This window comes from Sardina pilchardus, chromosome 7, assembly GCF_963854185.1.
Source record: "Sardina pilchardus chromosome 7, fSarPil1.1, whole genome shotgun sequence".
Classification (NCBI taxonomy): Eukaryota; Metazoa; Chordata; class Actinopteri; order Clupeiformes; family Clupeidae; genus Sardina; species Sardina pilchardus.
The window spans coordinates 7789859-7805932 of record NC_085000.1 but is presented as its reverse complement, the minus strand read 5'-3'; the positions used below and the strand labels follow the sequence as shown (position 1 = coordinate 7805932).

The window sequence follows — 16074 nt, the reverse complement described above, 5'->3', positions numbered from 1 at the left end:
TTTCATAAGCAAATGAAGCATATTGATCAATTCAATTGAGTTGAATGATTGTGCACAAAATGTTTGTGAAAATGCCTCTCAGATATACATTCAGTGCGAATGTTCACTTTACTTGGACTGCAAGTTCAAATGTGACAGCTTGCTCTCTAACATCAAAGACTTTCTCTTTTATGGCATGTGCTGCCCTAAACAGAGGCCTTCTGGTGTGTTTATGATGTGTAAGACACTGGGACTGGGACTGCTCTCTCAGGAGCTTTCCCACACTCTACCCATTCAGACTAACAGATAAAGCACTCCCTTGACAATAGACGTGTGCCTAGTTAAATGCTAATTCAGCCCTAAAGCCAATAACCTCACGAGAGCCCCCTGCGTTCAGAGAGGGTAATAAGTGGTGTTTACAGTGATGACTAGTAAATAAACAAGTCAAGCTGTGCCAGAATAGGAAAATCCTAAACATCTTAAGGAGTGTGTAATCAAGTTTGATGTAAACACACCATAGCCTCATGGACTCCGATGAAGATGGAATAACCCATCAAAATGTCTATTTTGCTGCATCAAAATAAAAACAACAAACAGCCTCGTGTGTGTTCTGGTGAAACCTCCCACTCTGTACTGTACATGATCGGTCCTCTCTTGTGAAGCACAAGCTCAGAAACATGGTGGAAATGCCTTTTTTGTACTCCAAAAGCTTTTGTGGTAAACTCCAAATCATTACATCCATTAGATATAATAAGATGAGATGACTTTCAACAATACTGTTGGTAATTGCATGGTGCAGAAGAGAGTAGCAGTTCAGTGGTGGTGATGGTGGTGGTAGGGTGGGGGGGTTGTCCTAGTTGCTAATTCTCTTTGTAAATTCTACATGTAAAGTAATGATGACTAAATATTTGGGTGTGTTTTGGGGACTGATCGCCACTCATTACCCCTTCTGTACGCAGTGGGCTCTCGTGACGTCGTTGACAGAGAGCTGCATTAGCATTTAACTAGGCACACGTCTATTGTCCAGGGAGTGCTTTATCTGTTAGTCTGAATGGGTAGAGTGTGGGAAAGCTCCTGAGAGAGCAGTCCCAGTCCCAGTGTCTTACACATCATAAACACACCAGAAGGCGTCTGTTTAGGGCAGCACATGTCTTGGGAAGATGGCTTTGAGAAACTGTGTACAACATTTGTACATATATTTCCGATAGAGAAATTACAGAAATTGTCCAAATGTATCAGTATTTTATTTGTATATATTTTTGTGGAGGGCATAATAATTATTTAGTAATTATTTTCCAAATCTGATCTTTAGTTGGTTTGAAGATGCATTTAATGCTAATCACTGAATGGCTCACAATACAGAATTTACGATATTTGTGCTTTAACTTCTGCACTGCAAGCTCTTTCTTTCTACTACAGTGTCTGCACAGTATCTGTAAACACATAGCACCACACACACACACACACACACACACACACACACACACACACACACACACACACACAGACACACACACACACACACACACACACACACACACACACACACACACACACACACACACACACACACACAGACACACAGACACACACACACACACACACACACACACACACACACACACACACACACCCCTCCACCTGCTGCTCTAATCGCTGCCCGTTGTCCCTTGAGACAAACTCACTTCATTGGACATGTGGCAGGTCTCCATTGCTCATTGTCATCCCAGTCTCTCCCATTGGCTGCAGACTGTGAGAACCTCCAGCAAACCCAAGACCCACACATTCATATGGAGATCTGGGAGTATAAATAGGAGAAGGAGAGGAACAGTCAGTAGCAGAGCTCAAGCTCCTCTTCAGAGAGACCACAGCAGAGAGATACAGCCATGGCACCTACTGTCACTGTACCCATGACCTACTCTTCTGAACATCCTCAACTGAATAATAAGGTAAATACAACATATTTGTACAGAAAAAAATCTTAAATTATATAGTGTCTCTTCTTTACTTGAAGCTCTTTGAATGCTGATCAGTATCTAAACTGTCCCTTTTGTCATTCCAGCAGAGAAAGCCTTTGGTGGAGAAACTGCGCAGAGATCGTATCAATAACAGCATTGAGCATCTCAAGACTCTGCTGGGTCAGGAGTTCCTAAAGAAACATCCAGACTCCAAGCAGGAGAAAGCTGACATCCTGGAGATGACTGTCCACTTCCTGAAACACAAGCAGCAGCAGCATCCCTCCACCTGCTCAACCACAGCCAGTGAGGGCTACTCCAGGTGTATGCAGGACGCTGTCAACTTCCTGTCCCAGTGTGAGGTGCAGAACCAGTCCCAGAGAAGACTGCTGAGTCACTTCCTACACAAGCTGCCCACAGTGGACAAGAGCACCAGAGTCCAGCTTCAGCCCAGCTCTCCAGTCCGCCACAGCAGCAGCAAACAGAAGACTTCAGGCTGCACTGCACTCTGGAGGCCCTGGTAGAGCCATGTGGACTCTTAATGTTGACCAACAGAATTCCTCTTGTCAGTCTGTGACTGACATGGACAGTAATTCTAACGATGTAGGGACTGTGTCCCTTATGTTCTACAGTTGTAGAAACATTATGACCTGCTTTCATGTATGGAAAGTCAGAAAAAATCTGAGGTTTATATGACAAACTAGAGATTTGAAATGTCCAACAAGACTTTTATTTGAAAAGCTTCTTTTGTGGACTAAATGATAAATTGTGTAAGTCTTTTATGGACCACACTTCTACAGACCTGTTGTTAAAGGTCACTTCAGTGTGTTGAAACACTTTATTTCTAACTTCTATGAAGCTAAGGATTTAAACACAATATTCGAGAGAGCTTGAGTACGACAATGTGCACTATATTTAATAGGATTCAAGAATATAACTTCTCAGTTGTTTGAGACATTTAAGATATTGCATGTGTTTTCATGTGATGTATATATGTTATTTGCTGAATTATTGGCAGCATGTTTTATTTGAGTTTCAATGTATCCTACCCTCTCTATTTGAGAGTACTGTGTTTCTTTTGGAAACTTTTGCAAAAAGATATTTTGTCAAATTTCTTGATATTCAAGATTTTGGTACTTTATTAATTGGGATCGGAAAAAGCTTTGTTGGCTTTTGACAATAAATATGACAGACAAATCATACAAACTGCCTCAATGAATCATTTCACAATTGCTTTAAAGCTGAGCATGACACCTTAATGATTTATGACTGGATAAAGAGAATTCACACATTCTCAGTCTGTCATGGACAGTAATTCCTATCATGTAGTGCCCCCTATTCACTGTTGAAACATTGTATTTTATTTTAGTTCACCCATACACCTCCGGTAATGTAGAAGTTACATCACAGCAACTTCATGCAAACATGAAATATTTGGATATTTTACATTGGCAACATGACCGAATTACCATAAAACTGAAATTCATATAACTTAAGCTTTTACTGTCATTTCAATGATTAAGGAGCACATAATTTCTTTCTTCCAAGTTTATTAAAAACATCAGACCAATCAATCAGCTAAGATGAATAAACGACAGAGTAGGGTGGACAAATAAGTCAAAGGTTTTAGGTGAACTAATGACATAACTTTTAAAAGTATAAATTGAGTTATTTATTCAATAGAAATAATACACAGCAAATCCTGAAACTGACGAAGGTCCGCTGTAAGTTCTTACAAAAATCTCATTCACTGTCTTATGTTACGTTACTGTACTGTACATTGAATGATTATGAATAAAGAGTCTTTGATGGGTAGAGAATGTCCATTTCCCATTTCATTAATACATATTTGTTCTCTGGAATGTCTTTCAAATTTAGTTCTATTCATTTGAGCTTTGCAGTCTGTGTTGTCAGACGTCAACTGTGTTATTTCACTTCAAGTGTCACATGATGAGGAAAGCACAGGGAAATATTTGGGTGTGTTGTAGGCGATTAATCGGCACTCATTACTCCTTCTGTACGCAGTGGGCTCTCGTGACGTCGTTGACAGAGAGCTGCATTAGCATTTAACTAGGCACACGTCTATTGTCCAGGGAGTGCTTTATCTGTTAGTCTGAATGGGCAGAGTGTGGGAAAGCTCCTGAGAGAGCAGTCCCAGTCCCAGTGTCTTACACATCATAAACACACCAGAAGGCCTCTGTTTAGGGCAGCACTTGTCTTGGGAAGGTGGCTTTGATAAACTGTGTATAACACTTGTACATGTATTTCCGATGCAGAGAAATTACAGAAATTGTCCAAATTGATCAGTATTTTATTTGTATATATTTTTGAGGAGGGCATAATAATTCAGTCACTCTATTCTAAATCTGATCTTTAGTTGGTTTGAAGATGCATTTAATGTGGTGCTAATCACTGAATGGCTCGCAATACAGAATTTACGATATTTGTGCTTTAACTTCTGTACTGCAAGCTCTTTCTTTCTACTACAGTGTCTGTACAGTATCTGTAAACACACACACACACACACACACACACACACACACACACACACACACCCCTCCACCTGCTGCTCTAATCGCTGCCCGTTGTCCCTTGAGACAAACTCACTTCATTGGACATGTGGCAGGTCTCCATTGCTCATTGTCATCCCAGTCTCTCCCATTGGCTGCAGACTGTGAGAACCTCCAACAAACCCAAGACCCACACATTCATATGGAGATCTGGGAGTATAAATAGTAGAAGGAGAGGAACAGTCAGCAGCAGAGCTCAAGCTCCTCTTCAGAGAGACCACAGCAGAGATACAGCCATGGCACCTACTGTCACTGTACCCATGACCTACTCTTCTGAACATCTAACACTCATCAATAAGGTAAATACGATATATTTGCACAGGAAAAATCTTAAATGATATAGTGTCTCTTTTACTTGAAACTCTTTGAATGTTGATCAGTATCTAATCTGGATCCTCTTTTGTCATTCCAGCAGAGAAAGCCTTTGGTGGAGAAACTGCGCAGAGATCGCATCAACAACAGCATTGAGCATCTCAAGACTTTACTGGGCCAGGAGTTCCTAAAGCAACATCCAGACTCCAAGCAGGAGAAAGCTGACATCCTGGAGATGACTGTCCACTTCCTGAAACACAAGCAGCAGCAGCATCCCTCCACCTGCTCAACCACAGCCAGTGAGGGCTACTCCAGGTGTATGCTAGCCTGGCACGCCCTCCCAGTGACGCAACGCCTTCAGGCTTTTGCTGCTGGTCTGGTCAACTGCTCATTGAGAAGGATTTCTGAGTTCCCGAAATCTGCGGAACTGCCCCCTTTGGTCGAGAACCAATCAACTTTGAGCAGCTCCAACGGCTCTGGGTAGAGGCGTGTTCAAGGCAGCGGAAAGAGTGTTGTTATTGGTTTAAACTCGGCAATCCGCTTTCTGACATCTACCAGTAGCAAACCGAGGCACTTAAAGGAGGCGGGTCAACCAGCGCTGGCAAGAAACCGTGTTAGCACAGGCTGTTGGTCAGACTAAAGTCTCGCAGAGCCTTTGAAAGTCGATGGTAATCAGGCTAGGTGTATGCAGGACGCTGTCAACTTCCTGTCCCAGTGTGAGGTGCAGACACAGTCCCAGAGAAGACTGCTGAGTCACTTCCTACACAAGCTGCCCACAGTGGACAAGAGCACCAGGGTCCAGCTTCAGCCCAGCTCTCCAGTCCGCCACAGCAGCAGCAAACAGAAGACTTCAGGCTGCACTGCACTCTGGAGGCCCTGGTAGAGCCATGTGGACCCATAATGTTGACCAACAGAATTCCTCTTGTCAGTCTGTGACTGACATGGACAGTAATTCTAACGATGTAGGGACTGTGTCCCTTATGTTCTACAGTTGTAGAAACATTATGACCTGCTTTCATGTATGGAAAGTTAGAAAAAAGCTGAGGTTTATATGACAAACTAGAGATTTGAAATGTCCAAAAATACTTTTATTTGAAAAGCTTCTTTTGTGGACTAAATGATACATTATGTAAGTCCTTTATGGACCACACTTCTACAGACCTGATGTTAAAGGTCACACTAGTGTGTTGAAGCACTTTATTTCTAACTTCTATGAAGCTAAGGATTTAAACACAATATTCGAGAGAGCTTGAGTACGACAATGTGCACTATATTTGATAGGATTCAAGAATATAACTTCTCAGTTGTTTGAGACATTTAAGATATTGCATGTGTTTTCATGTCATGTATATATGTTATTTGCTGAATTATTGGCAGCATGTTTTATTTGAGTTTCAATGTATCCTACCCTCTCTATTTGAGAGTACTGTGTTTCTTTTGGAAACTTTTGCAAGAAGATATTTTGTCAAATTTCTTGATATTCAAGATTGTGGTACTTTATTAATTGAAATCAGAAAAGCTTTATTGGCTTTTGACAATAAATATGACAGACAAATCATAAAAACTGCCTCAATGAATAATTTCACAATTACTTTGAAACTGAGCATTACACCTTACTTTATGACTGGATACACATTCTAATTTGCATTCACACTCACACGTTCTCAGACTGTGACTGACATGGACAGTAATTCTTATCATGTAGTGTCCCCTACGATATATTCTACCACTTTTGAAACATTGCATTTTTTAGTGCACACATACACCTCCTTTAATGTCTAATATCGAAGTTACATCACAGCAACTTCATGTAAACATCAAATATTTGGACATCTTACATTGGCAACATGACGGAATGACTGTAAAACTGAAATTCATACAACTTAAGCTTTTACTGTCATTTCAATGATTCAAGAGCTCATCATTTCTTTCATGTTTACAAATAACATCTGACCAATCAGTCAATTAAGATGAATATGACACAGAGTAGAGTGGACTAATAAGTCAAAGGTTTTGAGTGAACTAATGACATCACTTTTAAAAGTAGACAATACATTGAGTTATTTTTCCAATAGAACATCATAAACAGCAAATCCTGAAACTGACGAAGGTCCACTAAGTTCTTATAAAAATCTCATTCGCTGTCTTATCTTACTGTACATTGAATGATTATGAATAAAGAGTATTTGATGGGTGGAAAATTACCATTTCCCATTTCATTAATACATATTTGTTCTCTGGAATGTCATTCAAATTCAGTTCTATTAATTTGAGCTTTGCAGTCTGTGTTGTCAGACGTCAACTGTGTTATTTCACTTCAAGTGTCACATGATGAGGAAATCACAGGGAAATATTTGGGTGTGTTGTGAGCGATTAATCGCCACTCATTACTCCTTCTGTACGCAGTGGGCTCTCGTGACGTCGTTGACAGAGAGCTGCATTAGCATTTAACTAGGCACACGTCTATTGTCCAGGGAGTGCTTTATCTGTTAGTCTGAATGGGTAGAGTGTGGGAAAGCTCCTGAGAGAGCAGTCCCAGTCCCAGTGTCTTACACATCATAAACACACCAGAAGGCCTCTGTTTAGGGCAGCACATGTCTTGGGAAGGTGGCTTTGATAAACTGTGTACAACATTTGTACATATATTTCCGATACAGAGAATTTACAGAGATTGTCAAATTGATCAGTATTTTATTTGTATATATTTTTGGGGAGGACATAATATTTTTTTCAGTCACTCTATTCCAAATCTGATCTTTAGATGGTTTGAAGATGCATTTAATGTGGTGCTAATCACTGAATGGCTCACAATTACAGAATTTACGATACTTGTGCTTTAACTTCTGTACTGCAACTTTCCTTCTACTACAGTGTCTGTACATTATCTGTACACACAACACACACACACACACACACACACACACCTACACACACACACACACACACACACACACACATACACACACACACAAACACACACACACACACACACACACACACACACACACACACACACACACACACACACACACACACACACACACTCCTCCACCCCTCCATCTGCTGCTCTAATTGCTGCTGCTGATTGTCCTTTGAAACAAACACACTTCATTGGACATGTGGCAGGTCTCCATTGCTCATTGTCATCCCAGTCTCTCCCATTGGCTGCAGACTGTGAGAACCTCCAGCAAACCCAAGACCCACACATTCATATGGAGAGGAGTGTCTGGGAGTATAAATAGGAGAAGGAGAGGAACAGTCAGCAGCAGAGCTCAACTCCTCTTCAGAGAGACCACAGAAGAGATACAGCCATGGCACCTACTGTCACTGTACCCATGACCTACTCTTCTGAACATCTTCAACTGAATAATAAGGTAAATACGACATATTTGACATTTTTTTTTAATTATATAGTGTCTCTTCTACTTGAAACTCTTTGAATATTGATCAGTATCTAATCTGGATCCTCTTTTGTCATTCCAGCAGAGAAAGCCTTTGGTGGAGAAACTGCGCAGAGATCGCATCAACAACAGCATTGAGCATCTCAAGACGCTACTGGGTCAGGAGTTCCTAAAGCAACATCCAGACTCCAAGCAGGAGAAAGCTGACATCCTGGAGATGACAGTCCACTTCCTGAAACACAAGCAGCAGCAGCATCCCTCCACCTGCTCAACCACGGCCAGTGAGGGTTACTCCAGGTGTATGCAGGACGCTGTCAACTTCCTGTCCCAGTGTGACGTGCAGACACAGTCCCAGAGAAGACTGCTGAGTCACTTCCTACACAAGCTGCCCACAGTGGACAAGAGCACCAGGGTCCAGCTTCAGCCCAGCTCTCCAGTCCGCCACAGCAGCAGCAAACAGAAGACTTCAGGCTGCACTGCACTCTGGAGGCCCTGGTAGAGCCATGTGGACTCTTAATGTTGACCAACAGAATTCCTCTTGTCAGTCTGTGACTGACATGGACAGTAATTCTATGATGTAGGGACCGTGTCCCTTACGATATGTTCTACCACTGTTGAAACACTGTAAACCATTTTCATTGATGGACAATCTGTTTCATGGTATAGAAAAGTATTTGTTTGGCATATTGTCAAGCATTTTATTTCCATTATACAATATATTTTGTCAGATTAATCTGACAAGAGTTAAGAATTTTCTTTTATGGAAAATGTGTTTGTTCTTTTTGCTCATAGCAGTTATTTTTAGAGCCATGTGGACTCTTCATGTTGACCAACAGAATTCCTATCGTCAGTCTGTGACTGAGATGGACAGCAATTCTAACGATGTAGAGACTGTGTCTCTTATGTTCTACAGTTGTAGAAATGTAATAGTCCACTTCCATTAATGAATTTGTTTCATGATAGGAAGTGAAAACAATTTTTATGTACATGTTCTGTTTTTACTAAACAATTTTCTTATAGACTTATTATGCAATTGTAAACACTTCTTCTCAGTCCGAGTGTATGACAATAACTTCATAGAAGTTATCCAGAAAAAGTCTAAAATTGTAAGATAATGTATCTGTAAGATACTTTTTAAAAATCATCTGTTGTCAGGTGGTGACTATTGTATTTCTTTGTCATTTTACTCTATTTTGATTACAAAATGTCTTATAGGCCTATTTGGTACCATTATGTTTCTTTTGGAAACAATTGTTTTTTAAATGTCTTGATATTCAAGATGTTGGTACATTCTTTGAGATATGATATTGCTTTTGGACAATAAATACAGAAAACAAATCACATATCATGTTTCAGTGATTCATTTCACAATTAAATGTGTATTAACTGTCTATCCTATGAAGAGATGTGATCCCTTCTGATTGAGGTCATCTGATTTCAAAATACTTCTCATCCACCATACCCCAACCTGTCACCTCAGGTCTGGTGCAAACACCCTTAAGACCACCAGGAATAAGCTCCAGTCCAGTCAGCAACAGGACTGTTACAGCTTCCACCCTCCCTCCTCAAAAAGACAATCTAACACCCCACCATCCCTCAAGCAGGCCCTCAAACCTCACCTCCTCAAACGTGCATGTTCTTGTCAATCAATTCACCTAGTTTTTCCATTTTCAATGACCACAAATACACTCTTGTCATGTTATTTTCTTCGTCTTTGTCCATGTACCTTGTGTTTTCTTATGTATTGCATGTGTTTACATGTACTGTAAAGTGTCTTTCATTGCCTTCTTCATCATTATTAGGCTAGCCACATCAAAAGAGAATGTTATCATGTTGGAAAAGCTCCTTGCTCCTTTCCAAAGTGTTTCAATACAGTTTATAAAAAGTGTCAGGAATTTATGATGATTAAAAGACTAGCTTCGGAAAGATTGAGAACCTGTCTTTCGAGTCCAACATGTGATGTGAGGTGCATAAGACATCCTGTGGTGATGTATTCAGCAGCTGTGATCATGGCCAGTAAATCTATGGAGACTGTCTGTAGCTCCTTGAACCAAAATAATCTATTGTCTGTCTCACGCTACTGTATAGTTGGGCAATGATAAATCCTAAAGGTTAAACTATTGCATATATTATAACTACCCTATTAGGTCAATTTAGCATGGTAATTTTTGCTGATATGAAACTGAAAAAAGGGTGTGATTAATTCATTTCTGTGGTTTTAGGTGTCACTGGTTGAGGTGTGACCCAAAATGTCACATGATGACCAATCCCTGCTTGACTGTTTCAATGATAATGATGTGCAACCTATGATGTACTATGCACTTGGTATGTGCTATGAACACATGGATGAACATAACTTTTTGTGTGATTTGTCTTTTGTATTTATTGTCCAAAAGCAACAAAAGCTCTTCAGTTTAAATCAATAATGTATAACAGTATTGAATATCAAGACACTTGACACAGTTTGTTTCAAAATGAAACACATTGCTCTCAAACACGAGAGGGGAGGAAATAAAGTTACTCAATAGAGTGCATAGTGCTTTTAACAAAGCAATTGAACTCAAACACATGAAAACACATGTATAGCTCAGTCTGAGTGTATGATAATAACTTCACAGAAGTTATCTAGACAAAAATCTGGGTATGATAATGTATCTGTGAGATACTTTCATACTGAGTAAGATAATGTATCTGTAAGATACTTTAACAGAGTGCATATTGTTCTTCACAAAGCAATTGAAATTAAGCACATGAAAACACATGTATATTATATGTCTCTCAAAAAACAGAGAGGTTATAGTCTGGAATCCTACTGGATATAGTGTATTATTATATTCTCTTAACATTGTGGATCAATGCATAACTTCATAGAGGTTATAATGCCTGACAGAGGGAAAGTAAGTTATAAGAACTGTGGGTTATAACTAGTTTGTGCAAACATAATCCCTCCTTCTTACCAAAATAATTTAGCATATTACAAGAATCTTGTCAGGCACTTTAAAATTGAAACACATATTTTTTCCTGTCAAACTTCCCAGTATTGGAAGTGGTCTATCATATTTCTACAACTGTAGAACATAAGGAACACAGTCCCTACATCGTTAGAATTACTGTCCATGTCAGTCACAGACTGACAAGAGGAATTCTGTTGGTCAACATTAAGAGTCCAAGTGGCTCTACCAGGGCCTCCAGAGTGCAGTGCAGCCTGAAGTCTTCTGTTTGCTGCTGCTGTGGCGGACTGGAGAGCTGGGCTGAAGCTGGACTCTGGTGCTCTTGTCCACTGTGGGCAGCTTGTGTAGGAAGTGACTCAGCAGTCTTCTCTGGGACTGTGTCTGCACGTCACACTGGGACAGGAAGTTGACAGCGTCCTGCATACACCTGGAGTAGCCCTCACTGGCTGTGGTTGAGCAGGTGGAGGGATGCTGCTGCTGCTTGTGTTTCAGGAAGTGGACAGTCATCTCCAGGATGTCAGCTTTCTCCTGCTTGGAGTCTGGATGTTGCTTTAGGAACTCCTGGCCCAGTAGCGTCTTGAGATGCTCAATGCTGTTATTGATACGATCTCTGCGCAGTTTCTCCACCAAAGGCTTTCTCTGCTGGAATGACAAAAGAGGATTCAGATTAGATACTGATCAGCATTCATACAGTTTCAAGTAGAAGAGACACTATATAATTAAAATAAATGTACCGTACAAATATGTCTTATTTACCTTATTGTTGAGTGTTAGATGTTCAGAAGAGTAGGTCATGGGTACAGTGACAGTAGGTGCCATGGCTGTATCTCTGCTGTGGTCTCTCTGAAGAGGAGCTTGAGCTCTGCTGCTGACTGTTCCTCTCCTTCTCCTATTTATACTCCCAGATCTCCATATGAATGTGTGGGTCTTGGGTTTGCTGGAGGTTCTCACAGTCTGCATCCAATGGGAGAGACTGGGATGACAATGAGCAATGGAGACCTGCCACATGTCCAATGAAGAGAGTTTGTCTCAAGGGACAATGGGCAGCGATTAGAGCAGCAGGTGGAGGGGTGGAGGAGTGTGTGTGTGTGTGTGTGTGTGTGTGTGTGTGTGTGTGTGTGTGTGTGTGTGTGTGTGTGTGTGTTGTGTTATGTGTGTATTACAGTGGCACAAAAATTGTAGAAGAAAGACAGAGCTTCTGCCACTAAAAGCTAAGTACTGTAGAAATATTGGAAGTGAGTCATTGACTGTTTGTCACCCATTTGTTTAATTACACAAACTCATTTAGAATTATATTTGGAATACACACAACTGTAAATGACCCAAGATCACATCATCAGAATTTCTTTACAATTTCACACCAAAATAAATAAAAATAAAACTTGACTTTAAAGCCACCTTCCCAAGACATGTGCTGCCCTAAACAGAGGCCTTCTGGTGTGTTTATGATGTGTAAGACACTGGGACTGGGACTGCTCTCTCAGGAGCTTTCCCACACTCTGCCCATTCAGACTAACAGATAAAGCACTCCCTGGACAATAGACGTGTGCCTAGTTAAATGCTAATGCAGCTCTCTGTCAACGACGTCACAAGAGCCCACTGCGTACATAATAAGTGGTCTTTAAATCCCTGAAAACATCCAATATTTTGCAGTATTTTTTTCTACTGTTATGTTTGAATCCAAAAGCATAATTTATCGCTGCAACCGCAAACAAGTGTGTTGAAGCTAACGCAACACTAATGCAACATTTCATCTAAGGGAATCTAATGAAATTAAAATGACCCAATTAGACATGTTAAGATTTCACCACTCTTAAGTGTCAGTGTATATTAAAATGATCATATTAAAATACAGTAGGCCCACTGTACCTTGAGGCAGCAGATGAGTGTTTTATTAGTATACAATTGACCTATTTGTGTTCAAGATAATGTACTTTCCATTATGATAATTCCATTGTGCACCTCAAAAAATAAAATACTTGGTTCACCTCACCTCAAAACCTATTACACCTTTGTGTTTTCCCACGTCTGTAGACCTACTTTATATATTTAACATAAAGTATTGATGAATTTGAATATGTTATAAGCTATGCATTTCACACATTGAAGAAAAGGGAGGAAACTGTTTATAAATGTTTGTTTAAATAAGAAACGGTCCTGCTACTGTTGTCCTGATGCTGACACTGACCTCATGTCAGTCATGTGTAGGCTACATGTGTTATAGTGAAGGCACTCCCTTATTGACTACTTCCTGCTTATGAATGGAATTTATCACATCTGGGTTATTACACAGTATGGGTGTAATACAATTGATTGGAAAAAGATAAAAAGAAGCATTTTCTCTGATATGTCATTCGTATTTATTGTCCAAAAGCAATTAAAGCTTTAAAATTTCATACAATAATTTACCGAAATCTTGAATATCAAGAACTTTGACAAAGTTTCTTTGCAAATGTTTCCACATGAAACACAATACTCTCAAAATATAGAGAGGGTAGGACATGGTGTAACTCAAAAAGAGAACATACTGCTATTACAACATAGCAAGACATATTATCAACACATGAAATCACATGTAATCTCAAATTAACAAACTATCTCACAAAACTGAGATATAGTGCTGAACAGTACAGAACAATATTCCTCTGTATGTTCAATTCACTCTATCCTTCTGGATAAATGCATATAGCTTCATAGAAGTTATAGTTGTATGGACCTCACACAGACTGACCTATACATTTAGGTAAATGGTCTATAAAGACATACAGTGTTCTTCATTTCACCAAAATAAGAGCTTTAAGAAAATAAAAACAAAATTGACAACTTGTCAAAAATGTCACTTTCTATTGTATGATAGACTTTCCATACATGAAAGCAGGTCATATTATTTCTACAACTGTAGAACATAAGGGACACAGTCCCTACATCGTAAGAATTACTGTCCATGTCAGTCACAGACTGACAAGAGGAATTCTGTTGGTCAACATTAAGGGTCCACATGGCTCTACCAGGGCCTCCAGAGTGCAGTGCAGCCTGAAGTCTTCTGTTTGCTGCTGCTGTGGTGGACTGGAGAGCTGGGCTGAAGCTGGACCCTGGTGCTCTTGTCCACTGTGGGCAGCTTGTGTAGGAAGTGACTCAGCAGTCTTCTCTGGGACTGTGTCTGCACGTCACACTGGGACAGGAAGTTGACAGCGTCCTGCATACACCTGGAGTAGCCCTCACTGGCTGTGGTTGAACAGGTGGAGGGATGCTGCTGCTGCTTGTGTTTCAGGAAGTGGACAGTCATCTCCAGGATGTCAGCTTTCTCCTGCTTGGAGTCTGGATGTTGCTTTAGGAACTCCTGACCCAGTAGAGTCTTGAGATGCTCAATGCTGTTATTGATACGATCTCTGCGCAGTTTCTCCACCAAAGGCTTTCTCTGCTGGAATGACAAAAGAGGATCCAGATTAGATACTGATCAACATTCAAAGAGTTTCAAGTAAAGAAGAGACACTATATCATTTAAGATTTTTCCTGTACAAAGATGTTGTATTTACCTTATTATTCAGTGTAAGATGTTCAGAAGAGTAGGTCATGGGTACAGTGACAGTAGGTGCCATGGCTGTATCTCTGCTGTGGTCTCTCTGAAGAGGAGTTTGAGCTCTGCTGCTGACTGTTCCTCTCCTTCTCCTATTTATACTCCCAGATCTCCATATGAATGTGTGGGTCTTCGGTTTGCTGGAGGTTCTCACAGTCTGCAGCCAATGGGAGAGCTTGGCAGGCCACTGAGAAGACTGTGAGCGGCCACATGCTCATTGTGAGGGCTTAGTGCCTGGAGGACAATCAGCTCGTCCCGCGGGAGCAGGTGGAGGCCTTGAGGGGCTGGCGGGAGGAGGGGTGTCGGATGTTTCACATGGTGCCCTGTGAAGCTGGGAAACCGCTGACCTCGTAAAGTGATCAGAGCTGCCTGTCTGGCGAGGGGGGGACGTTTATTCGATACTTCTAGGATCAGGTTTCTCAGGCCGTAGACTCGGAGGCTGTCTGAAGAGAATCCATAAAAAAGGCAGCCAAATTGTGTGCTTGATGGTTGAGGGGTGAACCTTTTTTTGTGTGTGATTTCGTAAACATTACCAGTTTGTCCTGTTGGTTTATATGTGATTGGTTGATTTAAGCAATAATATTAATTCCATTATTATCAATACTAAAAAAAAGTTGCTCAAATAACAATCATAATAATAATAATTATAGTTATAATAATTAATAATAATTATATTATTATATGAATGGCTGATTATTTTTGTATAATGACAATGATATTCTTTGATTGGACATAAACTAGCCTGTTGGTTATACTATATGGGTGCACTGTCTACTGTTGTAATGGTACTGGTGAAGTCATACCTCTAGAGTTTCAGCAGTACAGACTGCACCCCTGACCTGCCTCCTCTTCACCAGGGTCAGAGAAGATTCAGCACACTTTAACTTTACACTCCACTACCCAACTAAACACACACACACACACACACACACACTTTTTCTCCATTCTCTCCCTCTCTCTCACACACACGTACACACACACGAGCACACACACACACACACTTTCTCACACAGAACAATCCACCCCCCCTCGCCCCACAGACACACAGCTGGCCGCTGGGTCGGTGGCTGGCTGCCTCTCAGTCACACGCTCCTCGTGCTCCCGGCGAACGTGGGAGCGGCCGGCCCGAGCGCCTTCCCACACTTCAGCACGGCCCACAATGAGGCGGCCACACAAAGGAAGCGTGTCCCCGTCACACAAAGCTCAACCGGCCACAGGCTCCGCTCCCAGCCTAGCGAGCACAGCACAGCCAAGGCACACACACACACACACACACACACACACACACACACACACACAGCTAGGCTATACTAGCACACCATCTGGATG

At 40.9% G+C, this 16074-nt stretch overlaps 5 protein-coding genes across 7 annotated transcripts; 3 read left to right on the top strand and 2 right to left on the bottom strand.

Moving 5' to 3' along the window:
- The first annotated feature begins 1865 nt into the window (after positions 1-1865).
- LOC134088215 (transcription factor HES-5-like) lies at positions 1866-3114 on the top strand. Its single transcript, XM_062542128.1, has 2 exons — positions 1866-1928; positions 2042-3114. Exons 1-2 carry the CDS (start codon positions 1866-1868, stop codon positions 2456-2458), a joined length of 480 nt encoding a protein of 159 aa, XP_062398112.1. The 3' UTR covers positions 2459-3114.
- Positions 3115-4740: 1626 nt separating this feature from the next.
- LOC134087206 (transcription factor HES-5-like) lies at positions 4741-5773 on the top strand. The gene is made up of 3 exons (XM_062540558.1): positions 4741-4803; positions 4917-5131; positions 5498-5773. Exons 1-3 carry the CDS (start codon positions 4741-4743, stop codon positions 5697-5699), a joined length of 480 nt encoding a protein of 159 aa, XP_062396542.1. The 3' UTR covers positions 5700-5773.
- A 2354-nt stretch (positions 5774-8127) lies between these two features.
- Positions 8128-8746, top strand: LOC134087207 (transcription factor HES-5-like). Its single transcript, XM_062540559.1, has 2 exons — positions 8128-8190; positions 8300-8746. Exons 1-2 carry the CDS (start codon positions 8128-8130, stop codon positions 8714-8716), a joined length of 480 nt encoding a protein of 159 aa, XP_062396543.1. The 3' UTR covers positions 8717-8746.
- Positions 8747-10743: 1997 nt separating this feature from the next.
- On the bottom strand, positions 10744-12132 carry LOC134087205 (transcription factor HES-5-like). 2 transcript variants are annotated; one of them, XM_062540556.1, is made up of 2 exons: positions 11925-12132; positions 10744-11810 (listed from the first exon to the last, which is right to left on the bottom strand). In XM_062540556.1, the coding sequence occupies exons 1-2, from the start codon at positions 12126-12128 to the stop codon at positions 11394-11396; spliced, it is 621 nt and encodes a 206-aa protein (XP_062396540.1). In that variant the 5' UTR covers positions 12129-12132; the 3' UTR covers positions 10744-11393. The 2 variants fall into 2 exon arrangements, with proteins under 2 accessions (XP_062396540.1, XP_062396541.1); XM_062540557.1 differs by having other exon boundaries at positions 10744-11807.
- A 930-nt stretch (positions 12133-13062) lies between these two features.
- On the bottom strand, positions 13063-15727 carry LOC134087204 (transcription factor HES-5-like). Of its 2 annotated transcripts, none has more exons than XM_062540554.1 (2): positions 14705-15727; positions 13063-14586 (listed from the first exon to the last, which is right to left on the bottom strand). In XM_062540554.1, the coding sequence occupies exons 1-2, from the start codon at positions 14765-14767 to the stop codon at positions 14173-14175; spliced, it is 477 nt and encodes a 158-aa protein (XP_062396538.1). In that variant the 5' UTR covers positions 14768-15727; the 3' UTR covers positions 13063-14172. The 2 variants fall into 2 exon arrangements, with proteins under 2 accessions (XP_062396538.1, XP_062396537.1); XM_062540553.1 differs by having other exon boundaries at positions 13064-14589.
- Positions 15728-16074: the final 347 nt, after the last annotated feature.